The sequence below is a fragment of the Alosa pseudoharengus genome, unplaced genomic scaffold (genome assembly GCF_046254945.1).
Source record: "Alosa pseudoharengus isolate Yale_2024_CS ecotype anadromous, Long Island Sound unplaced genomic scaffold, YU_APseudo_1.1 YU_APseudo_1.1_scf_2, whole genome shotgun sequence".
In the NCBI taxonomy this organism is placed as follows: domain Eukaryota; kingdom Metazoa; phylum Chordata; class Actinopteri; order Clupeiformes; family Clupeidae; genus Alosa; species Alosa pseudoharengus.
In genome coordinates, this window is record NW_027468663.1 from 28363731 (window position 1) to 28390275 (window position 26545).

The following is a 26545-nucleotide window of genomic DNA, read 5'->3' on the forward strand; positions in this document are numbered from 1 at the left end:
GTCAGTTTGCAGGTGCTGTGGAGTGGACTGGTGTGATGTTGTGTTGTGTGGTGAACTGTGCAGTTCTGTTTTTCATGTTCAGTTGAAGCATATCACATTAATTGCATGAAACAAATTTAAGATATTTATATGACAATTATCTAATTGTAATGAGCTTTGTGGTGATTTTTAACACACCTTCAAATGGCCTGTAAAATAATAGTATTTATCTGAGCAGTCTAACAACATATTATTTGGTCAGGTCTGCTTGTATTTCTACATGGCATTGTACAGGCTGGTATATGATGGTGATGTTTGGTTGTGTGTCTAGGGGATTGGGGTGGGCATAGGGGTGGTCGGGACTTCCAACTCTCCCCATGAGTAGGTCCCTTTGATTGGTGGCATAAACTCTCTGAAGAGTGGCAGCTCGCATGAATCGGGATAGAGCAGGAAGCCGGAGAAGGTGCTGCTGGACTCTGAGCTTGAGTACATGCCATTGGTGTTTATGTCCTTGACTTGCAGCCACACCATATCTCCCGAAGTCAGGTGTAGTATCACCTGCTGAGCGGCAAGGCCCAGGTCAGTGGATTCGGTGGACTTCACAATAGGCCGGAAGTTATGGAAGAGACCGACCTTCAGCACTTTGCCAGAGACCTGCAGGTTGTAGCTGAAGACATAGGTGCCATTGGTGGGAGCTATGTAGATCCCCACTGTGGAGTCGTAATTCCCTGGGTAGTTGTAGATGACCTGGGCGAAGACCACCGGCAGGTCAGGTGGTGGGTAGTTTCTGATCAGAGCTGCTGAGAAAGCTGATCGGAAGACTGGCGTGCACGGACCGGGCACTCCGGTCATGCCAATGTCGCCCTTATCCCCCTTCTTGCCATCGCTCCCTGAGAGACCTGGAGGACCCATCATGCCCTTGTCACCCTTGGTCCCGGCCGTACCAGGCAGTCCATCAGCTCCGTCTGCCCCGTCTGTGCAGTTGCACTCACCCTTCGCCCCCTGGTCTCCCTTAAGCCCCTCAGCCCCGGGGACGCCTGGCAGCCCCGCGTCACCTGGGTCCCCCTTCAGTCCTTTTAGACCCTGTGGGCCCGCCACCCCAGGAAGGCCCCTGGCCCCTACGCTGCCGGGAAGTCCCGCCTCTCCCGGTGGGCCTGGGATGGAATCGCAGCTTGCTGGACAGACGCCTGTGTCACCCTGAGGCCCTTGTGCACCCGGAGGGCCATCTGACCCTTGGTCGCCCTTATCACCTGGAACACAGAGGTGGAGTGAGAGGGACAGGTGAGCAGATAGACACCGTGATATGAGTCATACACTCTAGTGTGGGAGTTTCCAGCTCACCCTTGAAGCCTTGAGATCCTTTGCTGCCAATGAATCCCACGTCTCCCTTCTCTCCTTTCATGCCCTCATCTCCTTTCTGACCTAACAGAAAGAAAGGGGGTGGCTGAATCATTATAATGCAGACAGAAGAATCGAAAAAGACTCACATTTCCCTCTTCAAAACATATTGTCCTAATGAGAGGCTGTGTTGCCTACCTTTTGGTCCCTGACGACCAACAAATCCTGGTCGACCTCTGAACCCAGTCAAGCCTCGTCTCCCCGGACTTCCAGGTGGCCCTAACGTGAGAGGGACCATATGTTAATGATAAAACTACTGTGCAATACACAACATACAAAGCTCTATATGTGCTGTATACAGATATGTGACAATTCCTCTGGGACTGAAGATGTGAATGGGCGATCAGAAGTGTGAAATAAAATTACAATTTGAACTAATGCAATAAGCAAATCATGAAGGCCTCATTAATTATTCAGCTCACAGTTGATTGTTTGAGAGTATTTTGTTACTTTCTGTAATAAGATGAATGTACAAACATTTTAAAAAGCACCACACACAGCAGTAAAATGAATGTACTACAAAAAAGGGTCAATAGAAGTTCCAAAAGAAGTAATATTTCAGTCATTTTTCAATGCATTACATAGTAAATATTGAACTGAAGCTTAACTTTCAAAACTTATATTGCAAATCAAATCGCAATCGCAATATCTGTCATAAAAATTGCAATTAGCTATTTTTCTCAAATCGACCCGTCCTAATCTGAAATGTGAATAGGTGATAAGAATTGTTTTTTTGAATTGAGTTTTGAACTCTGGCGTGTACCTGGTAGACCCCTGTCTCCCCTGTCGCCTTTGGGGCCCATGTTGTTGCCCTTGCACAGTGTGCACATGCAGAACCAGGGGACCTCGTTCATAGACGCAGGCACTGGCGCCTCCAGGAGCATCTCACAGTAGGACGTGTCCGGCACCAACGGCGCCCCGTCCAGTGTCAGGTTACCTGCTCGGCTGTCCTCGGTCATGTTCCACCTTGGTGGAGTGTGGTGGCCAGGCTCGATTGGCATGGGGTCAATTGGCATTGGGTCCATTGGCATGGGGTAGCCACCTGCCTGCTTGGCTTGGCCCTCCCATGCCATTGGGTCACCATCAAATGGTTGCATGGGGAAGCCACTAGAATCCATCGTGTAGTCATCCATGGTCATGGAATCACTGTCGGATGGCATTGGGTAGGCATCGGGTGGCATAAAAAAGTTACCGGGTGACGAATGTCCCCGAGGAACGGGTCCTTCTGGAGAGCCGATAGGTGGAGGAGACATGATATCTGGAGTTCTGTATATCATCCCTGAAGAGACGGGGAGCAAAGAGAAGAGTCCAAACAAAGCCCACATCCTCTGTAGAATGATGAAGAGAGAGAGAGAGAGAGTTTAGTATGGATTCCTGGGAGCTGAAAAAGGAGGCCTTTACAAACTATGATGACAACTAGATGTACCGCAGAGCGGTACAAAATATGACCGCCGCCCAGTGCAGCACATTTTTTCCACAAAAAGAAATCACGCTGAAAGGCCAATATGATTCTAACTGTCTCACTAAATTGCATTATCCACACTCAATTCTCACTGGTATCTGCTAGACAACAAGTACCAAAACATGATTAGTTCATAGATTTCACATGTAAAATTCATTTTATACAACCCCACCTCCATCTTACCTGTTCATAATTCTGAGAAATTCTTGATTGTTTGTGTTATGTTTATGTTATGTGTGTGTGTGTGTGAGTGTGTGTGTGTGTGTGTGTGTGTGTGTGTGCGTGCTTGTGTGTGTGCCTGCGTATGTGCCTGTGCATGCAAGCGTACATATGTCTACTGTGTGAGTATGTGTCATACGTATGATTACTGTGAATGTATGTGTGTGTGTGTGTGTATCTGTTTGTGCACATGTGTGCACATGAAATGGGTTAACATGACCCCTGGAGGCAAACATACGGAAAAAATTGGTCATCCTAGTCCCTACAGTTCTCAAGATATTCACAGAGAACTGTGTCTGCCTTACCCTCCTTTCGGGGGGTCCAGTCCAGCGGGGGGGCTACAGATCAAAACGAAAAACGATGGTTCCATGCTATCCATGTGGGGTTACATGCCCACCAAGTTTTGTGTACCCCGGTCTTTCAGTGTCCCGGGAATCCTTGTTGGTGTACGTCACTAAATGTACACATACATTATTTTATTGTAAGGCCCCCCATGAACGAAAGTACACAAAACTTGGCATGCATTCGGAGGGTGTCATAATGATCCTACACTTTTAATTTTGTGCAGTTTTGACCTTGTCAGCCAGAGATATTGTGATGAAAACACCTACTTTTTTGCTTTTTAATTTTTAACTAGGTGGCGCTATACATGAAATAAGTGGTAATGGGATGGGTTAACATGCCCCCTTAAGACCAACATACATACAAAAGGTGGACCTCCTAGGCCCTACGGTTCTCGAGATATTCACAGAAAACTGTCTCCGGCCACCTACAGGCCAGTTGGTGTATAGTAACATAAATTAATTTATTGTGTGGCCCCCCATGAACGGAATTCCATGAAACTTGGCGTGCATACAGAGGGTGTCATAATGATCCTACACTTCCAATTTCGTGCAGTTTTGACTATGTTAGGTCACAGATACCTGCGATTACAACACCTCATTTTTACTTTTTTGTGTAACTAGGTGGTGCTATGCATGAAATGAGTGTTTATGGAATGGGTTGACATGGCCCCTTGAGTCAACATACAAAAAAAATGGTCCTCCTAAACCTTACGGTTCTCGAGATATTCACAGAAAACTGTGTCTGCCCTACCCTCCTATCGGGGGGTGCAGTCCAGCGGGGGGGCTACAGATCAAAATGAAAAACGATGGTTCCATGCTATCCATGTGGGGTTACATGCCCACCAAGTTTCGTCTACCCCGGTCTTTCAGTGTCCCGGGAATCATTGACAGAAATTTGGACATGCGAAAAAAAAAAAAAAAAAAAAAAAGAAAACAAAATTCTGACCTATATGACCGCCGCTTCGCTGCGCGGCGGTCATAATAATGAGATTGGAGGGCTAAACTTTGAATCCCTATCAGACACTCTTACTAATTAATCTGAAAGGATTTTCTAGGATGGTGTTCAAGATTTTTATCAGGACATTATTTGACAAAGTTCAAGTAATTGAACCAATAAGTAATTTTGCAAAATATTAGTGAGTTAGTACATTCAATTTCCCCCTGCATTTTTACATCAGCTATTTTTCATCAGCCTTCGTACTCTGCTTAAACATTTCTAACAAACTAACAAACATTTCTAACAAACTGCCAGAGGAAGTAAACAACCATAGCAAAGATTATGTCTATCATTGCTTTTCCATTATAAAATATGCTTTTATATTCACGGATGAAAGGTTCCAGCAGGCAAATTCATGTGATAAATCACTGATAAGTAAAACCAGTGTTCTGCATGGTGCATTTGTTAAATCGGTCAATGCAATCTATCCTTTCCTTATCAAGCATCACAGTGTTGACAGGTCAGTTGACAACAGTGAACCAGAGATCAGTCTTCACAATAACTTCATATCAATCATCCATACAGTGACTAATAAACCAATTACCAAATTACCAAAATGATTGATGATAATTGAATTACTATACAATCTTTCCAGCATTACACAAATCAAACCAGAACACACTGCCTGTCAGTTGTGTCAATCAAACCCATGATTGGTAGGTGATTCTGAATCTCACTTACTGTCGCAATGGAGCTGTGAGCCATCATCGAGATGAAATGTGAAGTGAAGCACAGGACAAAATGATTGATGAATTTATAAGCTCCACCTGACAATGACAAAAAAGAAGGGGAAAAAAACATGTTTGCAACCTGACCATCTCTATGTAGGTCCGAACACAAAGGACGGGTATGATATCACATTGTGCCTGACACAGAATAACAAAGGCAGTCTAGTAAGGTGATCTCAATAGCATTTACCAAATCATTGAAAATAAAAGCAAAGAATAAAAGTCCTATCCCTCCTTCGGCCTCCTCCTAGAGTGCTGATATGTATGTAGATAAAGGCCTCAGACTGGAAGTGAATCCTGTGGAGATGGACAGTGTTGTAGTTGTACTCTGGAGAAAACAATCCCTGCTGAGTGGCCTACTTGGGCTCATGTGTTTGTCCCAGACAGGACCCGGTATGAAATAGGCTGCCAACACCCTGCTATGTGGCCCTCACCTCACCACCATTGCTCCGCTTGTTTGCTAAGGGTCACCAGGTCTGTTGTAGAGCCCTCAAGGATTGTCATATATCTTGATTTTAGTTTAAACACCTGTGACTCCTCATGTCAAATGCAAGTGATGCTAATCCTTCAGTACAGTAAATCAAGAAACATTACTGCGCCTGAAGTTATCAGGGACTTTCAAAGCAACTACATCTTATTATCTATTTTCAAATCTTAAACGGCCTGGCACCCATCTGAATTCATTCTCAGGGGCCGTTTATACGAGGACAATTGCGAAGGAAGACGACAAAATATAAGACTCCTTCCAGAGTGTAGCGTTTTGAAGACGACTCGGGTTGCGTCTCCGTCTAAACGGCTAAACCAAAGATCCATGGCTAAACTGTCAAATTAGAATGTCTGCGCGTGACGTACTGGGGTTCTATCACACCACCACCCAGCGGTCTGGAATGCATACCCAATCGAATATCACATACTCTTGCGTCTTCATATAAACAAAGATTTCCCCCTGAGAATGCTCGTCTAAACGCGAATAAAAAAATGAAGACGAAACGCCACTTCTGCGTCTTCTCTTTTCATCGTCACCGTATAAACGTAGCCTCAGTGTCTGACAACTTTAAGCCTTGAATTTACATCTTACAGAATCCCCACCTCTAATTCCCAGGGCCCCTGTCGGAGACCTCTCAGATTAGCCACCCCTTTAGAGGCCTGATCCGCGAGGGACCTGCGGCACGTCAGTTACCAAGAAGCACAGAAGTTATCCTGGAACTGGCAAAGCTCTGTTGTTACCAAACCCTCACCTACTAACCCCTGACCAATTCAGCCAAAACTGCTAAAAGGGCCCATTGGCACGGGACGGCCTTTCCTGATGGCCAGGCCAGCCTTACGCTCTCTGCCCCCATTTGTGCAACCTGAATCTGCACTTTTCATCCGCCCTGACAATGGAATCAAATAGGAGACACCCGAGCCCACACAACGGAGCGAGAGCCCAGCCCTAATGAGTGTCCTCGTTTCCACACCCGCAGACAAATGGAGACAAGTCCTCAAGTGGCACGTCTCATCCTGTTCCCCTGCTCCTCCGCTGCTTCTTTGTGTGCTCCCTCATCCCTCCACTGAAGGGAGATGGAGGAGTAAGTACATGCCCTGCGTACCAGCTTTTTTATCCTAGTGTTCACTGGGGTCTCCAGATGAATAGACTTTTAAATTTGAGCAGGCCGGGTGATTTATGTCACATTGTGACAACCCTGTCTCCTTTAAAAGAACAAGCAGCCGCTCTTGTTTTCACACAACAGGATGAGTTAATGCTTTCTGAGAGGACAGAGTCAGTGGAAGATTAAATGTCCTTCATTTGTCCTCTGAATAACTAAGCACCACTTAAAAATGTTACTAAGTTGGAATAATTGGTGGTCCAGTGTGGTTGTACTTTGCCTCTGTTTCTAGGTGTTTCAATGAGTCTAAAGCTAAAAAAAAACAAAGGGGCCCAACAAAGTCACAGTAAGAGGAAGCCATACAAGGGGAGACCTTGAACTTGGCCAGTGGTCAGTCTAGGAGAGTAGAATAATGAGGAAAAGAGGGCTTAGGGTATGTAAGAGGGTGAGAACAACAGCATAGCAGAAGCAGAAGTGTAATGGACAACTGGAGGGCATCCATCAACTTTATTTCATAGGACAACATAAAGTGAAGCCAGATACACTACAGGATGTCATCTGAAATGAAGAGACATTTGCCAAAGACCCATGTCAGGAATACCTTAATGAGAAAATACAGAATATAAGTCAGAGTTACCTGTTGGGTATTCAAGAAATTCTGTTCGTATTTTCTTTATGAAAAACATAAAGACTTTGAAAAGTGGCAATTTCTCAAACATTCCCTGCAATGTAGGTGATATTACTTTTGTTTTTAGTGCAAATGCCAATACTTTTGTATCCCTAGTTTTCTATTGTTAATTTGACTTTATGTTTTCCCTAAGGGGTGTGTTCACTGAATTGTTTTCAAAGCTAAACCAACAGTACAATCTCGGCAGATTTTTTAAGACAACTGCAATGAACAACAAGGGGGAGAAAACCAAGCAAACTATGGGTGACTGCGTGTGAAATTGTGAAACACCTTTATCAGGACATCATGTTTAGTGTGACATTTATTCTATCTTTGTTAATTATTTAATTAACTACTCTATTAATCAGCAGTTTGCTGCATTTTAGTATCCTAATGATCAGTGTCATAGGAGGTTAGATGATTTCTTTAGGTGACATTTGATTAATTTGGATAACTGTCAATATTTTACAAACTGCATTTGTTCAGGGGCCTCAGCGTGAGTGGGGGTTTGCACATTAGGAGAACAGGAGCAGACAGACTGTGGACTTTAAGTCAACATCTGAAGTTAGTCATTAACGCTGTTTAAACATCACATCTGTCATCCACAACCTTCCTTTATTCTCAAAATGTAAGTAGAAAGATACTTCTGCCATATAAATTATATTTTGGACTTGCCAATAGTGAGTGACTAAGTATAATTCTGGTTTGATGTACTGGTCTTCTGAAACAGGTTCGCTGTAACTGTTGTTATATGAACGTTGCAGTATTTGTTGCAATTTCACAGACTAATGTTATGTGGATTAGATTGATACGCAGCTCAGCTGAGGCAAGGTACTGGATAGTCCACCTTCATACCACTTGCACGCTCTGCATCTAGTGCCCGGCAATAAACTCAGTAACTTGGTAAGATCAACAGTTTTTTTAACAGTCAATTTTGAGGGATGATCTTTGAAACAGTAATAAAAGTTTGTATTGAATGTATGTCCATCACAAAATGTTGACTATGAATAGACTAAAGTGTGTTGACAAATGCTCTGATGTGTTTGGAATCTGATGTGTATACAGGCTCTGTAGCCATCATGTGGCGACCCTCGCTCTGCTTGTGTCTTCTTGTGCTGTGGTCTGTGAGTGCGTATAGCAGATCAGGTAAGCCAGGAATTATGAAGGGTTTATCTACAAGTGCATTATTGTGGGGGGGACTCCTATCAACATCTATCGTTTGACATGGTAGAGGTGCTTATATGCTAATGTGTGCTGAAATTTCTAAACAATCAAATAGTATCTATCTGCTGCTCATTTCTCACGGAGTCTTTGAAATAGTCTTTTACAGTGGACCACAGGCACATTCACTTCTGCGCTCCAAACGGGCTAATAGCGTGTTCGAGGAGCTCAGACCACCATCGAAAGAACGTGAATGTGTCGAAGAGATCTGTGACTTTGAGGAGGCCAGAGAGATCTTCCTGACCCGAGAGGCAACGGTGTGTTCATCTGTACAGAAATAGCCATTATTCATTGGTAGTGAGTAGCCCAAGATCAGAGAGAACAACTGCTTGCTTTTCCTTTATTGGCTATTTGGCACAACAGAATCTGGAGGTAGAGCCAGTGTGTGAATTCAGCTGACTCAGTGCAGTGACATGATGCCTATTTACTTTGCACATATTGCTTTTCCACACACAACTACTTCAAACCACTTTAACCAACGGTTAAAAGAGGCTCCAAAACAGTAGCACTTCCTCAAGTATAGTAGTACTTCTACTCTCTGTCCTTGAACATGTATCCAAATGCTGCCATTCCTTCTCATTCAAATCATGTGGTCATAATAGAAATCTCCCTTTTCAGCTGGAGTTTTGGACTGTGTACACAGGTTGGTAAAGTCTTTGTATTTACTGAAATATACATAGGCACCACACTGGCTCTGTATTTTGCAAGTCTTCTTGTCTGTTTTCAGATGGCAACCAGTGTGAGCCCAATCCATGCATCAATGGAACATGCATGGACAAGTTCCAGTCCTTTGAATGCCTCTGTCATCCTGGTTATGAGGGGAGATACTGTAATCAGCGTAAGCTACATGGTCATAGATTTATCTTGTGGCTGTCTGATCTTCAATGAGTGTTGCCGAACATACATGACTTACATCTGAACTACCCTGTTTTAGCCAGCACAGCCTCTAACTGCTCTCTGCAAAATGGCGATTGTGACCATGAGTGTAATTTGAGATCTGATGGCCTGGTCCGCACTTGTAGCTGTCTCCCAGGATTCAGTCTTCATGAAAATTCCAGAACCTGTAGTCCTATCAGTAAGCCTATCTCCTCATGTCCCTGCATGATTTTAGTTCCTGCCTATTATACCACAACAACGTCAGGCATATTCTCCCTCTCTCTCTGTCTCCCTGTCTTGTACATATTTTGTGTTTCATAGATAACCATGCCTGCGGAAGGATTTTGATACACAAGTCCGCATTCAATACAGGGCCTATGGAAGGAATAATGCCATGGGTAACCGGGGGAGAAGCGGGCATGAGGGGAGAGAGTCCCTGGCAGGTACAGCACTGTCTAGACCTGACCTCCCAATCAATCAAATATAGCATACTATAGCTATAACAACTATACCAAAAATGGCTATTGAGAGAAGCAGTCTGTGAAATTGATGGGAATTATGATTTTTTTTTGCTTTACACGGTCGTCACACTTGATGTTTTGTCACATCCATTCCCATGTCATAGGCTCTTTTACTCAGTTCGTCTGGGAAATTTCACTGTGGGGGAGTTCTAATAGACAAGAGCTGGGTCCTCACTGCCGCTCATTGTCTGGAACACCATACTCGCTTCAGTGTCAGATTAGGTATGATGACCTTCTTGACCATTCCTCCTCACAATGTTGCTGTTACCTTCCTTTCCCATCACCATTACCCATCCCCCCTTGGCTGTAGTCACTTTGTGAGTGTGAGTGCGACTGTGTTTGTGGAATTACTCTTTCAGCTGAAGGACTGACTGCCTGGTGTGTCCACAGGTGACTATGTGCGCAGCAAGAAGGAGGATTCAGAGGTCACTGTGCCAGTGGCAGACATTATTCCACATCCGAATTACGACCGCATAACAGTAGACAATGACATTGGACTACTGCGCCTGGCAGAACCAGTGAAATACTCCACCTACATCCTACCAGCCTGCTTGCCGAGTCGAGGGCTAGCCGAAGGGGTGCTTCACCGCAACGGTACAGTCACCATTGTGACAGGCTGGGGAAAGGTGAACGAGACAGACTGGCGTTACAGTAAGGCCCTCAACTTCATCAAAATCCCACTGGTGGACCACGCCTTATGCCAGCAAACGATGATAAACAATGTGAGCGAAAACGTGCTGTGTGCCGGTGTGTTGGGCGAAATACAGGACGCCTGTGAGGGGGACAGCGGTGGGCCAATGATGGTGGAGTATCGCAAGACCTGGTTTCTGATTGGTTTGGTGTCTTGGGGGGAAGGCTGTGGTCACAAAGACAAACTTGGCATTTACACTAAAGTATCTAACTACATAAAGTGGATAGATAGAGTTCGTGCAAAGTATGAGTAGGCATGCTTCACATCTCTTGCTGTCATCAGAAACAGCATAAAATGTAATAAAAATAAGAATCCCATTATTGAAAGAGATTTGGTTTTGGTATATGTTTTTAATGACAATAGCCCTTAATGGCTTGTGTTATCCAGCTTTATGTATCTGCTGTTGACCATTTCTATAAACAATATGGCAAACATCTGAAGTGGGACTGCAGAGCTAAAAAGAGTTATTGAATGTAACTAAAACATTTGTAAGTAATGACTTATTGACTATTTAAATGTAAACATTCCGTAATCAACCCAGTAATTTTGTAGCCTGGCCACGCCAACCTAGATCTCCTTTTAGGGAGATACTGGTCTGGAACACCAGTTTACTAACGTTTCCATTGGTCGGCAGATGATCTGCCCAATTAGCGAGGAGAGGGGATGATGCTATAGTTTCTAAATCGAAAGTGGCTGTGGTAAATGGTAGTAGTAGCAACGTCTACAAACATCAAAAATTGCAGTCAGAAGAATGTGTAGCCTACTTTTATTTACAACAAAGGTATGCCCACATACATTGTTTCCTGAGTGCCAATGCTATTTATTGTCAGTTTGTAAAGTTCAGGCTAGGTAGGAAATAACACTGTGAATCCCTGATCAATGTGATTGGTTAGGCTGGACCAAGGATTTCAAAATGAAGCTATATATATGCCCATCATCATGCTAGTGATGGAAAGGTCTCCCAATGAGTGTGAGTGACCAGACTCTATAACCAGACACAAAGTCCAGACTAGTAATTTTGTCTGGGTTTAAACATTTTGTTTCAATACAGGTGAATACCTAAAAAGTTGCAACAAAAGATATAATGGGATTACATAAACCGCTAGGTTCCACTGAATTTATACTTTGATGACTGTCACCTCCATGGAAGCAGTCACTCAGCAGAAAGTTGGAGGTAGTGCTTGGGTTTTATGCATTTGCATTGGTGTGAAATTCATTTAAAAAAATGCCCTACCGTCCTACCAAATAAAAACAAATTGTGATAGTCATCAGCATGTACATTAACAATGATTGTACAAGCATGTACAAGGTTTGGTGTAAAGTCCAACAGGTATAGTAAGTATTTTAAATAAGGATAGTTTGGTGGTTTTCGAGAGGTCTTAATGGGTGTGACAACCAGGGATGTAGTGGTAAAATAAGAGGTGGGTAAACTATGTGGTAAGGTGGACTGCGCCATGCGGTATCAGATTTTTAGAAAAGGCATTCAGAACATGTTTGATGATGATGAAGGTTCTTGTCCAATGTTTATAACAATACAAGTGGTATTAAGTGGTTCCTAGAGAGTTGATTGTGGATAATACAGTGTGATTTTTAAATGTTAACAGTTGTAATTGGTGAATAAACTATTTTGAGAGGTGGATAAACTCTAATAAGAGATGGATAAACTCTATTTCTGAAATTTCAGAGGGGTAAACTAAATAGACAGACTGACAGACTAAATCAGGATGGAGGGATTCAAACTAAATCAGGATGGAGAGAGACAGATTAGGGGCAGCCGTGGCCTACTGGTTAACACTCCGGACTTGTAACCAGAGGGTTGCCGGTTTGAACCCCGACCAGTAGAAAGCAGCTGAAGTGCCCTTGAGCAAGGCACCTAACCCCTCGCTGCTCCCCGAGCGCCGCTGTTGTAGCAGGCAGCTCACTGCGCTGTGTGTGCTTCACCTTGCTGAGTGTGTTTCACTAATTCACAGATTGGGATAAATGCAGAGACCAAATTTCCCTCACGGGATCAAAAGAGTACTTATACTTATACTTACTAAATCAGGATAGAAGGAGACAGACTAAATCAGGATGGAGGGTGGATGAGGGGGTTGCTGTCCTCTGACCTCCTGGTTTTATTTCCTGCTCATATTTCTCCAGCTGGGTCCAGAAACCTGGGTTTGGCTCCACCACTGAAAGGGCATTTTTCACATAATCATGGGGGTGAAAGATGGCATTATACTGTACAAGCCAGATACCTCCACAAACAAACACAGCAAATTGTGGTGGTCTTGGACGGTGTAGGGGTATACAATTAAACAAATACATTGCCTGAGACACATTCAACAAAACCAAGTGTATTTTGAGAGATGCTGTGAACATTGCGGTGAATCTGATCTACAAAACAGCACCCTTCCTACCTGAAAGGCCTCTGTTAAGGACAGGCCCTGTTGCTTCATTAGGTATGCCACACAGATGGTTGCCGAGCGACTGTGGCCATTCTTACAGTACACAATGCTGTGTCATCCCCGTATGGCTTCTTTGGCTATGGCATCCGCACATTGATCAAAGTGCTGGTAGAGGTCCTCGTTAGGGTCATCGTAGACAGGGATCCGGAGCGTGCTGACGCGACCAGTGGGGAAGGGCTGCTGCTTAGACACGTTGATGCAAAGAGTGACTGCCTCCTGCTGGATTAGCTCAGGACTGCATGCTGATCGTGCGTTGCTGATGAACAGGGAGTCTGTGACCTTACACAGCTGCAGCATCTCTCACACTGAATATGAGTCACAAAATCATGAAAGAACAACAATCACAGTCAGACTGTGGACTTTAAGTCAACATCTGAAGTTAGTCATTAACGTTGTTTAAACATCACATCTGTCATCCACAACCATCCTTTATGTTCAAAATGTAAGTAGAAAGATACTTCTGCCATTTACATTTTATTTTGGACTTGTCAATAGTGAGTCACTAAGTATAATTTATTCTGGTTTGATGTACTTGTCTTCTGGAATCAGGTTCACTATAACTGTTGTTATATGAACGTTGCAGTGTTGGTTACAATTTCATGGACTAATGTTATGTGGATTAGATTGATACGCAGCTCAGCTGAGGCAAGGTTCTGGATAGTCCACCTTCATACCACTGGCAGGCTCTGCATCTAGTGCCCGGCAATAAACTCAGTAACTTGGTAAGATCAACAGTTTTTTTAACAGTCAACTGATGACAGTTCGAAATGTAATTTACAGAATTTCGAGAGATGATCTTTGAAACAGTGATACACGTTTGTATTGAATGTATGTCCATTACAAAATGTTGACTATGAATAGACTAAAGTGTCTTGACAAATGCTCTGATGTGTTTGGAATCTGATGTGTATACAGGCTCTGTAGCCATCATGTGGCGACCCTCGCTCTGCTTGTGTCTTCTTGTGCTGTGGTCTGTGAGTGCGTATAGCAGATCAGGTAAGCCAGGAATTATGAAGGGTTTATCTACAAGTGCATTATTGTGGGGGGGGGGGGGGGGACCCCTATCAACATCTATCGTTTGACATGGTAGAGGTGCTTATATGCTAATGTGTGCTGAAATTTCTAAACAATCAAATAGTATCTATCTGCTGCTCATTTCTCACGGAGTCTTTGAAATAGTCTTTTACAGTGGACCACAGGCACATTCACTTCTGCGCTCCAAACGGGCTAATAGCGTGTTCGAGGAGCTCAGACCACCATCGAAAGAACGTGAATGTGTCGAAGAGATCTGTGACTTTGAGGAGGCCAGAGAGATCTTCCTGACCCGAGAGGCAACGGTGTGTTCATCTGTACAGAAATAGCCATTATTCATTGGTAGTGAGTAGCCCAAGATCAGAGAGAACAACTGCTTGCTTTTCCTTTATTGGCTATTTGGCACAACAGAATCTGGAGGTAGAGCCAGTGTGTGAATTCAGCTGACTCAGTGCAGTGACATGATGCCTATTTACTTGCCTTTCCACATGCAACTTAAACCACTTTAACCAACGGTTAAAAGAGGCTCCAAAACAGTAGCACTTCCTCAAGTATAGTAGTACTTCTACTCTCTGTCCTTGAACATGTATCCAAATGCTGCCATTCCTTCTCATTCAAATCATGTGGTCATAATAGAAATCTCCCTTTTCAGCTGGAGTTTTGGACTGTGTATAAAGGTTGGTAAAGTCTTTGTATTTACTGAAATATATGTAGGCACTAGGCTCCACACTGGCTCTGTATTTTGCAATACTTCTTGTCTGTTTTCAGATGGCAACCAGTGTGAGCCCAATCCATGCATCAATGGAACATGCATGGACAAGTTCCAGTCCTTTGAATGCCTCTGTCATCCTGGTTATGAGGGGAGATACTGTAATCAGCGTAAGTCATAGATTTATCTTGTGGCTGTCTGATCTTCAATGAGTGTTGCTGAACATACATGACTTACATCTGAACTACCCTGTTTTAGCCAGCACAGCCTCTAACTGCTCTCTGCAAAATGGCGATTGTGACCATGAGTGTAATTTGAGGTCTGATGGCTTGGTCCGGACTTGTAGCTGTCTCCCAGGATTCAGTCTTCATGAAAATTTCAGAACCTGTAGTCCTATCAGTAAGCCTATCTCCTCATGTCCCTGCATGATTTTAGCTCCTGCCTATTATACCACAACAACGTCAGGCATATTCTCCCTCTCTCTCTGTCTCCCTGTCTTGTACATATTTTGTTTTTCATAGATAACCATGCCTGCGGAAGGATTTTGATACACAAGTCCGCATTCAATACAGGGCCTATGGAAGGATTGATGCCATGGGTAACCGGGGGAGAAGTGGGCATGAGGGGAGAGAGTCCCTGGCAGGTACAGCACTGTCTAGACCTGACCTCCCAATCAATCAAATATAGCATACTATAGCTATAACAACTATACCAAAAGGGCTATTGATGGGAATGTATTTTTGGTAACACTTTATTTTAAGGTTCACATGTTAGCCACCAATACATACCTAATCAGTATTAGTGACTTGTAAGGCATGTGTTAGGCAACATTAACCATTTGTTAGGTGTATTCACAAATTTCTTGTTCATGACGAATAAGGCCTTTATTATTGATATAATCTTAATAATGACCTTGTAAGCCTTGATCTCTACATACTAATTAGTAGTAAGTACCAAAATAGAATATGCATAACCTACTTGTATACTGTCTGAATAAATCCCAAATAGTAGGAGAACAGTTGTAGAATAAGCAAGTGTATGGCTCAACCTTATTGCTGCATTTCACTGCCCAGGTTGCTGTGTGAAATAGCACTTAATAACTGGGAGATTGGCTCCCATTCTAAAGTGGAAACTGGTTCCTTGGTAGCAAGCACATTATCATCAGTAATACCTCTGCAGAATGTACTTATTAGTCATGAATTGGTTCCATATTCTAAAGTCAGGCATTATTATTATTAAGAAATATATGATGGGAACAGTCTAGACTATAACTCCTGGTCAATACAGACATTCTTTACCCTTAATACATTGCTAGTGCATACATTGTTCATTCAAAATATGGTCCCTGTTCTAAAGTAGAGGCTGGGACAATGTTTATTTAACAAGTTCTGTAAACATGTTACATTGTACTCTCAATGAGCTCACAAAGCACAAAAAGACTAGCAATACCTTCTCCCAATACTGATAAAATACTAGTCCACTCTGGCAAGGAAATAGCAAATGTTCTTTTGTGTGATTTCTTTACTGTTACTGTAGTTTTCAGGCAAATAGGCCTGCTGTGTACAAGTTTTGATATGTGGTAGGGGGGTCCCGTTTCAAAGAAGACCACCACAGATGTGTTGAATAACAATTCTTTTGCCCTTTTTATTTGTTTAAAAGACGTGTTTTTATCCTGTCAGTTCTAGTTAAAACTAGCTTTTGCTAGTCTTTTTGTGCTTTGTGAGCTCATTGAGAGTACAATGTAACATGTTTACAGAACTTGTTAAATAAACATTGTCAGTGCTGTCACTTTTCTCATCTTCTTTTCTATTGTTAACACCCTCCCAGCCTCTACTTTAGAACAGGGACCATATTTTGACATATCATGACTAATAAGTACATACTGCAGAGGTATTACTGATGATAATGTGCTTGCTGCCAAGGAACCAGTTTCCACTTTAGAATGGGAGCCAATCTCCCAGTTATTAAGTGCTATTTCACACAGCAACCTGGGCAGTGAAATGCAGCAATGAGGTTGAGCCATACACTTGCTTATTGTACAACTGTTCTCCTACTATTTGGGATTTATTCAGACAGTATACAAGTAGGTTATGCATATTCTATTTTGGTACTTACTACTAATTAGTATACAGATCAAGGCTTACAAGGTCATTATTAAGATTATATCAATAATAAAGGCCTAATTCGTCATGAACAAGAAATTTGTGAATACACACCTAACAAATGGTTAATGTTGCCTAACACATGCCTTACAAGTCACTAATACAGGTATTAATTAGGTATGTATTGGTGGCTAACATGTGAACCTTAAAATAAAGTGTTACCGTATTTTTTTTGCTTTACACGGTCGTCACACTTGTCACATCCATTCCCATGTCATAGGCTCTTTTACTCAGTTCTGGGAGATTCAACTGTGGGGGAGTTCTAATAGACAAGAGCTGGGTCCTCACTGCTGCTCATTGTCTGGAACACCTTACTCGTATCAGTGTCAGATTAGGTATGATGACCTTCTTGACCATTCCTCCTCCTCTGAGTGTGAGTGCGACTGTGTTTGTGGAATTACTCTTTCAGCTGAAGGACTGACTGCCTGGTGTGTCCACAGGTGACTATGTGCGCAGCAAGAAGGAGGATTCAGAGGTCACTGTGCAGGTGGCAGACATTATTCCACATCCGAATTACGACAGCAAAACTATGGACAATGACATTGGACTACTGCGCCTGGCAGCACCAGTGAAATACTCCACCTACATCCTACCAGCCTGTTTGCCGAGTCGAGGGCTAGCCGAAGGGGTGCTACACCGCAACGGTACAGTCACCATTGTAACAGGCTGGGGAAAGGTGAACGAGACAGACTGTCGTTACAGTAAGGCCCTCAACTTCATCGAAATCCCACTGGTGGACCACGCCTTATGCCAGCAAACGACGATGAGCAAGGTGACCGAGAACATGCTGTGTGCCGGTGTGTTGGGCGAAATACAGGACGCCTGTGAGGGGGACAGCGGTGGGCCAATGATGGTGGAGTATCGCAAGACCTGGTTTCTGATTGGTTTGGTGTCTTGGGGGGAAGGCTGTGGTCACAAAGACAAACTGGGCTTCTACACTAAAGTATCTAACTACCTAGAGTGGATAGATAGAGTTCGTGAAAAGTTTGAGTAGGCACTTCTCTACCACTTCTCTTGCTGCCATCAGAAATAACAAAAAAATTAATAAAAACTAGATGTACCGCAGAGTGGTACAAAATATGACCGCTACCCAGTCCTGCACATTCTCTCCACAAAAATAAATCACGCTTGTCAATTCGTTTCCATCTCCTACTCCATTCCCTACTTTTGTGTATGTAAATGAGTGTGCATACAGTAGTGTGTTTGTTTTATGTGTGCTTCTGTGTGTGTGTGTGTGTCTGTGTGTGTGGGTTCGCTAACTTCGCTTGTGAGTGTGTGTGGGTGTGTATGTGTACGTGTGTATGTGCATGCATGTAGGTGTGTATATGTGTGTGCGTGCATGTGTATATGTGTGTGCGTGTGCCTGTGTGCGTGTGCGTGTTTATGTGTGTGTGCATACGTGCATGTAGGTGTGTGTGTGTGTGTGTGCGTGTGTTTATGTGTGTGTGTGTGTGCGGTGCGTGTATGCCTCTGTGTGTGCATGCCTGTGTGTGATGTAGCACCCTGCCCCGTTAGCGTCACTGTAAAGCCCATTCAGTAAGCAAATAAACGGTCTTGCTCAAAACGCCACCAATAAACGTAATTTTGCTCTCAACCAAAAGTTTGCCGTTGTTAACTACTGTAAATAGACCCTAGGTTGTTTTTGCTCCATTTTTTTCCTCCGAGTTACACTTTAATGGCTTGTGTTATCATCCAGCTTCATGTATCTGCTGTTGACCATTTTAACAATGGAAGAACCTGTTGAATATAAACTTTCCTCAATCAACCCAGTAATTTTGTAGCCTGACCCTGCCCACCTGGATATCCTTTCAGGGAGATACTGGTCTGGAACATCATAGTTCACTACCTGCTCAATCAGCAATGAGAGCTAGGATGATGCTATAGTTTTGAAATCGAACGTGGCTGTGGTACTATAGTAGCAACGCCTGTCAATATCAAAAATTGCAGTCAGAAGAATGTGTACATTTATTTACAGCAAAGGTAGGCCCACATACATTACATTGTTTCCTGAGTGGGCTTCACCTCACTGTGTCTTCACTGTGTGCTGTTTGTGTTTCACTAATTCACCGATTGGGCTAAATGCAGAGACCAAATTTCCCCTCATGGGATCAAAAAAGTATATATACTATACTTATACTGTCAGTTTGTAAAGTTCAGGCGAAGTAGGAAATAATGGGTTAGGATGGACCAAGGATTTCAAAATTAAGCTATGTCTATGCCCATCACCATGTTAGTATTGGCAAGTGACTGTATTCACAAAGTGAATGAGTACTAATTCTGTCTAAATGTGAAAACTTTAATACAGGCAAATAAATAACATGCAACAAAAGATAATGACATAACCGGGATGTTGGAAGTATTTTCTGGGAGGGGGTGCGGATGTTGTCAGTGGGGGTCCGGGGGAATTTTTTTAAATTCTGACTGCTAAACACACCATTTCAACACAGTTTTCGGAATAGAAATACCAACAGAGAAAACAGCGCCCGTCTTCTGTCTGACTGAAGGGGGGTTCACATTGTACGCGCAAGCGGCGGCCTGCTAGCCTAGAAATCTAGACGCACCCTAGCGGCGGCAAATTAATTTGCTCAGCCTGTACGTCTAGTATCAAACCATAGGGATTTATATTGGCTGACGCCGTGGACGTCATCCAATCACAGCGCTCTACTTTGCTGAGTCTTAAGGCGGGCTTAACAGAAAGACGACAGTCCTGCGATGGTAGCAACAAGGAAGGTGGCTATGGCGAACGAAGAGTGGTTGTTTGAATCGGCGTTGGCGTCAACTTTGGAGGAGTTGGACTTGTGCTTTTCTTTGAAAGTTGAGCAACACAATGCACTTAAGTCATTCCTTTCGAAGAAGGATGTATTTGTCGTTTTGCCGACCGGATACGGTAAAAGTTTACTTCCCTGTTCACTGTTTTCATCGCTCTGGCCATGTCATCCTGCTCTTTGTTCTGATTGGTCGTAGCGCTGGCCTATTGCATGCCTAGGCAGTTTGAAAGACAATTCTCTGCCTGCCCCTTGGATTAAGCGAGGTGAATGGTTCGATTCCAGACTATACATTTCAATGATATAGGATGGCCTGCCAGGCTAGCGGCCTGCACTATGAAACTCATAATTGTCAATGGCTTGCGCATGCAAGAACTGGCCAAATAAATACAAACAATTAACAGAACATTATAAAATTATGAACAAAAACAAACAAAAACATGATGCCAGATGGAGCAGTGTGTCTCGCCAGCATCCCTAAGCTAGCAACCCAGGAGGCCCTAACCTTGCAGAAAGCATGCTCTGAGAACAGAAGGCGAGACACGCCGCTCTGTCTGGCATCATTTTATGTAATGTTATGTTAATTGTTTGTATTGATTTGTGTAGTTAAATGTATTCTCCCTTCATTTATGTTATTTTCGATAGTTTTTGAGTTACTCTTAGTCCTTTTTACTGCTTACAAGTCGGCTGATGCCGTTAACTTGCCATGGCTAGCTTTTGCTCTGGGCCCGACATCCTTCCATCCATCCGTGAGCGGTGCTGCACTTCACTGTCTGGTCAAGGGGATTTCTCGGGACAGCTGGACCCACTCTGCGAAAGATCTGCCGCGACTGCCGAGCTGTTGCTGACCTGCTAGCTGCCATGCCAACTGCTTGGAGTCTGGATTGAGTAGACGTTAACGTTAAAGAACTCTGCCATCTCATGGAGCAACAAACTGTCGCTGTCAAACGTCCACCAAGTTGCTTATCTGCAAGATCGCCCACGACTTCAGGCTGTCATGCTTCCAGTGCTCTCTACTACCAGTAGTAGCCTAGGCAAGCGTTTCTCAAACTATGGGCCGCGGACCGGCACCGGTTCGCAACGTGGAGACTGCTGGTCCGCGGAGCCGTGGAGTGAAATTCGTGTGATAATTTGCTGCGCAATTGATCAAGGAACCGCGGACCGACAGAAAAAGAAAACAAACGTTTCTGCATTCAGGAGGAAATACTTGCTAATTCGATGTCATTAGACATAGAGCCGTTAAAGTAGTGGTATGAGCGTTCATTCAATGCATGTGTGCGCGCGAAAGAAACCGAAACTACCCGATAACGTTGGTAGCAAAGCTCCGCTTCAACCTGTCGGAAGGCTGTTTATTTATTTAACGGCATTTAATAAGAACTACGTGGATTCTTGCAATTTCCATATAAACAGAGCAGACTGTATAATAGGGCAGTTCCAGCGTTATGGATGTGACAAATGGACTCATATTGGTAAACAAAATGCCTTAGAGTGGGGGCAAAATTAGTATTAGTGGATTAATTTGCATAACGTTTAATGTAGGCTAACCTCTGTCCTCTGAATACTGAGAAATCCTCAAATTTCATATAATCAATTTCATCCTAAGAATACAAGGCATTTTATCAGCGTTATGGATGTGACATGAAATGGACACACTTTTGTGAGAGATTACAGGTTTTCTACAAACTCTGTGAATTTTGAAGGAAACTGCCGAAACTATTATATATGTAGCATGAAGGAGACTTAAAGTGACAAAAAGTTTGTTTTTGAAACTATGCGTCATTTTCGTATTGCATTATGTAGGAAAAACTGGCGTTATGGATGTGACGGTTTCACGTTATGGATGTGACGTGTCTGAACCAGTCCTCGACAAACTACATAAAACACATAATTAAGTAGTGAATTTTGATATGAAACAATTGAAATAGTAATCATGAAAAACTAGCGATGACATTATTGCTTCCTCAGTGCCCACTAAGATCCACAGGAGGAATCAGGACAAGTAATTTAAAATATATTTTTTTTTTATTTTTTTTTATTTTATCGTCATCAATTTTGGTCAGTGATTCCCGGGTTACTGAAACACCAGGGAACATGAAACTTGGTGGCCACTCCCCTAAATAACTAGCCCTACCTGAACCGTTGCACCCAAGATGAAAAATATTTATGGTATGTTAGTCTCAAGAGCCCGCATCAACCTAACCCATACCCACTCATTTGTGATTTGCACACATAAAGTACATGCACGCGCACGTGCACACACACACACACACACACACACACAGTCGCACACATACAGACAGGCAAGCACACACACACATAAACACATACAGAAAGGCAAGCACACACACACACACACATGCACAAACACCCACCCACATGAATGCAGACACATAAACACACACACAGGCACGCATATGCATGTGCGCATGCAAACACACACACGCACACGCACACACACACACAGGCACGCATACGCACATGCACACACACAGACACAGACACACACTCTTATAAACAAAAGCAAACTCACATATGCACACACTCATTTACATGCACATGAGTTGCAGGAGTAGGAGATGGAAACAAATTGACAAGCGTGATTTATTTTTGCGAAGAGAATATGCAGGACTGAGAGGCGGTCATATTTTGTACCGCTATGCGGTACATATAGTTTATTGCTGCCGTTACTCATGTTGTATGTCCTTTGTGGGTATTAGCTACAGAGGACCTGACACTTCAAATGCTGGCATATCGCATCACATTTAAAATTAAACTGTGTTAAGCAGACGTGAACGGCAGGCTGAACAGATCTGCAACAGAAGGAGGTTGCTATGTTAACTCCAGCTGCAAAGTCAGCCATCTTCACCAGCTAACACGATAATCCAGTTACTGTACAACAACAGTATGACAGTTACGGGAAGATAATCGCTCAGATTTCCGTTATTAGGCCACTTGAAAATAGGCTATGGCTAGGCTAATCACTGGAGGTATTTAATATTATGTTTGTTTTGCTAATGGTTAGGCAAGGCCTCCCTGTGGTTTTGATCAACCTAATAATCTTTGAAATGTCAATTGTAAACACTAAGGTGAAATGCGTTGAAACTGACATGCACCAGAACAGACGTTTTATCGGCTTTGAGGTATAATAAAGTCTCCAGTCTTGTAAATTCACATTATGTAACATCCATAACGCAACATTGAAGGTTTTAAAAGTAAGAAAGGGGCACAATTTGGTCATCACATTTTACATTGATATAAATCAGCTTTGCACAGACACTATGGACATTGTCGCATCAACACTGTATGTGTAGCATACACTTTTCCTATAAAACGTTATGGATGTGACATGGCCATGGAACTTGCTGACCTAAAAACAAAAGCCTTACAAATGTAAAGAGTTGTGCTCTTAAAGGCAAGCTGAGCATAGACATTGCTCTACCATTCCCTTGTCAATCTGGAATTTGTCAAATGACACAATTTGTTTGAACCTTGGGTCCATTTATCCACTTTTTAAATATGTATAATATTACCATGTGAAAAATTTTGTTTCTGGTATGGTTGCACACCATATTTATGATGTAAAAAGAGTGTAATTCTCCATCAAATTCAATCAGATCAGTTACAAACAATAAAATATAGACCTAAATGAAGATTTTAACAACAGTTCTATTTGCGTATGCACAACTTTTTTTTTCCATGGCAAGGATGACCTTTGCATGGAATTGCCCACTACACTGTCTAGCATTGAGTAGGCCTATAGTCAAATTTGAATATAACGTGGCCAAAAGATATTGTAGCCTTATTAGTTTTCCTATTAAAGATCTCCAGAGATTTACGCTTATCTGCTCCGCCGTTTACCATTGAAGGTTCTAAAATTCTATGTTGAATTCAATGAACCCAGATATTCTTTATTTGCCTACCAGTGTATGATGCATTGCTTACATGAGGGAAACATTCCAAAACAATAGCACCCATATAGTTGCTGTTGTTTTTGTTTCCTGAATCCGTACATTCAGGCATTCAAATTACATTTCTTTAAAAAGCATGTACATTTTTTCTCCATTTGCCTACCAGTGTATGATGCATTGCTTACATGAGGAAAACATTCCGAAACAATAGCACCCAGATAGTTGCTGTTGTTTTCAGAAGTATTTCTCATGCTAGCATCATGCAACCATGCAAAAGCAATTAACTTAACTATTATAATTATTATATCTTACATTAGTAAAGCAGTCCTCTGATGTGCATGTTTTCACAAACGTTTTGTGAACAATGTTAGCACTTTAAACTTTGACTGCTTTGAAGTGAAAGTGCATGTATAACAATATAGCATAATAATAATTGTGATAATGATAATCATCATGATAATTTGATGTGTGTGTGTGTGTGTTTGTGTGTGGGGGGGGGGGTACGTGTAGGCGGGCCCTAATGACCCCAAAGTCTGCCATGACCGGGCCTTAGGTCAAAGAAGTTTGAGAAAGGCTGGCCTAGGCCTAACGTTAACGTAAAATCCTCTGGATTAGGCTGTCAGCTGTATGCCATCATCATTGCCCTTGGACATTTTTCAACCAATTGGACTGAGTTGGACTAAGTTAACACAGACTTTTCTTTATTTTTAATTTCGTATTTATTTATTTTATTATTAGTTAATCTTTGTTTGTTGTCTGTCTTAAGTGTCTTGGGTACACTCCATCCGACATCTTTTGTCTTGTGTGTCATTTGTTATTTTGTACATTTTTCTGTTTATGTCTTATTGCGGGTACGTTGGCGACTACGCCACTCCGTCCGGCATCTTTTGTCTAATGTGTCAATGTTTTGTGTGTGGGGCACTTTTGAGTTGCACTCTGTGCATGTGAAATGTGCTATACAAATAAAACTGACTTGACTTGACTTGACATAATGAACACAGACCACTAGATTCCACTGAATTTATGCTGTGATGAGTGTCTCCTCCATGGAAGCAGTCGCTCAGCAGACAGTTTGAGGAATCGCATGGGTTTATGCATTTGCACAGGTCTGCAATTCATAAAAAAGTTATAATTATTTATAACCCTCTTCCCTAATAAAAAGTTGTGTCATCAGCATGCACATTAACAATTATTGTACAAGCAGAAAAGGTTTGGTGTAAAGTCCAACAGGTAAGTAAAATCAGGATGGAGGGAGACAGACTAAATCAGGATGGAGGGATTCAGACTAAATCAGGATGGAGGGATTCAGACTAAATCAGGATGGAGGGATTCAGCTAAGTCATGGAGGGTGGATGAGGGCGTTGCTGTCCTCTGACCTCCTGGTTTTCAGTTCCTGCTCATATTTCTCCAGCTGGGTCCAGAAACCTGGGTTTGGCTCCACCACTGAACGGGCATTTTTCACAGTCTATAATCATAAGTGGGAGAAAGATGGCATTATACAAGCCAGATACCTCCAAACACAGCAAATTGTAGTGGTGTTGGACAGTGTTGGGTATAGAATTAAGCAAATACATTGCATTAGACACATTCAACAAGACCATGTGTATTTTGAGAGATGCTGTGAACATTGCAGTGAATCTGATCTACAAAACAGCACCCTTCCTACCTGAAAGGCCTCTGTTAAGGACAGGCCCTGTTGCTTCATTAGGTATGCCACACAGATGGTTGCCGAGCGACTGCGGCCATTCTTACAGTACACAACGCTGTGTCCACCCCGTATGGCTTCTTTGGCTATGGCATCCGCACATTGATCAAAGTGCTGGTAGATGTCCTCGTTAGGGTCATCGTAGACAGGGATCCGGAGCGTGCTGACGCGACCAGTGGGGAAGGGCTGCTGCTTAGACACGTTGATGCAGAGAGTGACTGCCTCCTGCTGGATTAGCTCAGGACTGCATGCTGATCGTGCGTTGCTGATGAATAGGGAGTCTGTGACTTTACACAGCTGCAGCATCTCTCTCTCCCCCTCTTTCTCACTGAATTTGGGTCACAAAATCATGAAATACCAGAAATCACAGTAATTTAAACTGATGTCTTTTTTTCTCACATGTCCTTTCTCTCTCTCTCTCTCTCTCTCTCTCTCTCTCTCTCTCTCTCCCTCCATGTATCTCAAACATATATGAGCATTGCAATACTTTTCTGAACTGCTTCCTATCACTTTCAAAACTTTCAAAAACAGAAACTGATAAGCAACTGATAAATACATACTAGATAAATACATACATAGGTCTTCTCCATGGCTTCACGGCAGGCTATATTTACAGCAAAGGCTTAGTGCATACCGGTAGTCTACACAGAGGCTCCTTCTGGGTCCTAATGCTCATTCTTGGGTGGTTGGTGTTGCATTAGTGTGAGCACACTATCACTCTAGCCATATTGGCATAGTCTACACTGAATGACGAGGAGGTGACACCTTGTGTAGGCTCTGCCTGCCTATACAAACCATGAGGAGGAGCACACAACACTGACACTGGAGCACACAACAACAACCATGAATCAATGTAAGGTGTGAGTGAGTTAAAATGGGAGACAAATCAAATGAGTTGTGTAAATGTGAAAACATCTGACCTGATATGTCAACTTCTCTATTTGTTCAAGGGGAAGTGGCATTCTTCTTATCATGGACCCCGCGCTGCCATTTGTTGTTGCCCACGGAATTCTCTCTCTCTGGCTCTAGATCCTCCCACTTCTATTTTAGCCTGCTTCTAACTCCTCCCCTCACGGCCTGTGAATGCGCACATGAGCTTTAAATCATATGACATAGGTTAGGTTGCTG

General features: G+C 42.9%; 4 protein-coding genes across 6 annotated transcripts; 2 read left to right on the forward strand and 2 right to left on the reverse strand.

Moving 5' to 3' along the window:
• Positions 1-163: 163 nt before the first annotated feature.
• LOC143134216 (uncharacterized) lies at positions 164-13432 on the reverse strand. The gene is made up of 7 exons (XM_076294405.1): positions 13089-13432; positions 12726-12860; positions 5081-5166; positions 2141-2705; positions 1516-1596; positions 1321-1401; positions 164-1229 (listed from the first exon to the last, which is right to left on the reverse strand). The coding sequence occupies exons 3-7, from the start codon at positions 5105-5107 to the stop codon at positions 307-309; spliced, it is 1677 nt and encodes a 558-aa protein (XP_076150520.1). The 5' UTR covers positions 5108-5166; positions 12726-12860; positions 13089-13432; the 3' UTR covers positions 164-306.
• LOC143133444 (vitamin K-dependent protein C-like) lies at positions 5496-10942 on the forward strand. The gene is made up of 11 exons (XM_076293207.1): positions 5496-5520; positions 6230-6336; positions 6591-6695; positions 8522-8526; positions 8660-8858; positions 9220-9244; positions 9329-9439; positions 9536-9676; positions 9799-9920; positions 10103-10220; positions 10389-10942. Exons 1-11 carry the CDS (start codon positions 5496-5498, stop codon positions 10940-10942), a joined length of 1512 nt encoding a protein of 503 aa, XP_076149322.1.
• A 633-nt stretch (positions 13433-14065) lies between the features above and the next one.
• Positions 14066-18033, forward strand: LOC143133445 (vitamin K-dependent protein C-like). The gene is made up of 8 exons (XM_076293208.1): positions 14066-14132; positions 14316-14473; positions 14821-14845; positions 14937-15047; positions 15136-15276; positions 15399-15520; positions 17260-17374; positions 17480-18033. Exons 1-8 carry the CDS (start codon positions 14066-14068, stop codon positions 18031-18033), a joined length of 1293 nt encoding a protein of 430 aa, XP_076149323.1.
• Positions 18034-23686: 5653 nt separating this feature from the next.
• On the reverse strand, positions 23687-26440 carry dusp28 (dual specificity phosphatase 28). 3 transcript variants are annotated; one of them, XM_076294417.1, is made up of 4 exons: positions 26338-26440; positions 25379-25745; positions 25089-25177; positions 23687-24820 (listed from the first exon to the last, which is right to left on the reverse strand). In XM_076294417.1, the coding sequence occupies exons 2-4, from the start codon at positions 25721-25723 to the stop codon at positions 24718-24720; spliced, it is 537 nt and encodes a 178-aa protein (XP_076150532.1). In that variant the 5' UTR covers positions 25724-25745; positions 26338-26440; the 3' UTR covers positions 23687-24717. The 3 variants fall into 3 exon arrangements, with proteins under 3 accessions (XP_076150532.1, XP_076150533.1, XP_076150535.1); XM_076294418.1 differs by lacking the exon at positions 26338-26440 and adding an exon at positions 25993-26083; XM_076294420.1 differs by having other exon boundaries at positions 24706-25177; positions 26338-26439.
• Between the last annotated feature and the right edge of the window lie 105 nt (positions 26441-26545).

Bases quoted from the DNA above. Each gene is read 5' to 3' on its own strand.
- LOC143134216 (XM_076294405.1), bottom strand. From the start codon at position 5,107: ATGATGGCTCACAGCTCCATTGCGACA. The intron at 2,706-5,080 runs GTAAGTGAGATT...ATCATTCTACAG, and splicing joins CTCACAGCTCCATTGCGACA to AGGATGTGGGCTTTGTTTGG. The intron at 1,230-1,320 runs GTGAGCTGGAAA...TCTGTGTTCCAG, and splicing joins AGGATCTCAAGGCTTCAAGG to GTGATAAGGGCGACCAAGGG.
- LOC143133444 (XM_076293207.1), top strand. From the start codon at position 5,496: ATGTGTTTGTCCCAGACAGGACCCG. The intron at 6,337-6,590 runs GCAAAGCTCTGT...CCACACCCGCAG, and splicing joins CAGAAGTTATCCTGGAACTG to ACAAATGGAGACAAGTCCTC. The intron at 8,859-9,219 runs GTGTGTTCATCT...CTCCCTTTTCAG, and splicing joins TCCTGACCCGAGAGGCAACG to CTGGAGTTTTGGACTGTGTA.
- LOC143133445 (XM_076293208.1), top strand. From the start codon at position 14,066: ATGTGGCGACCCTCGCTCTGCTTGTGTCTTCTTGTGCTGTGGTCTGTG. The intron at 14,846-14,936 runs GTTGGTAAAGTC...GTCTGTTTTCAG, and splicing joins GTTTTGGACTGTGTATAAAG to ATGGCAACCAGTGTGAGCCC. The intron at 15,277-15,398 runs GTAAGCCTATCT...TGTTTTTCATAG, and splicing joins CAGAACCTGTAGTCCTATCA to ATAACCATGCCTGCGGAAGG.
- dusp28 (XM_076294417.1), bottom strand. From the start codon at position 25,723: ATGCTGCAGCTGTGTAAAGTCACAGACTCCCTATTCATCAGCAACGCA. The intron at 25,178-25,378 runs GTAGGAAGGGTG...TTATGATTATAG, and splicing joins CCTTAACAGAGGCCTTTCAG to ACTGTGAAAAATGCCCGTTC. The intron at 24,821-25,088 runs GTCAGAGGACAG...TATGAATTGCAG, and splicing joins CAGGAACTGAAAACCAGGAG to ACCTGTGCAAATGCATAAAC.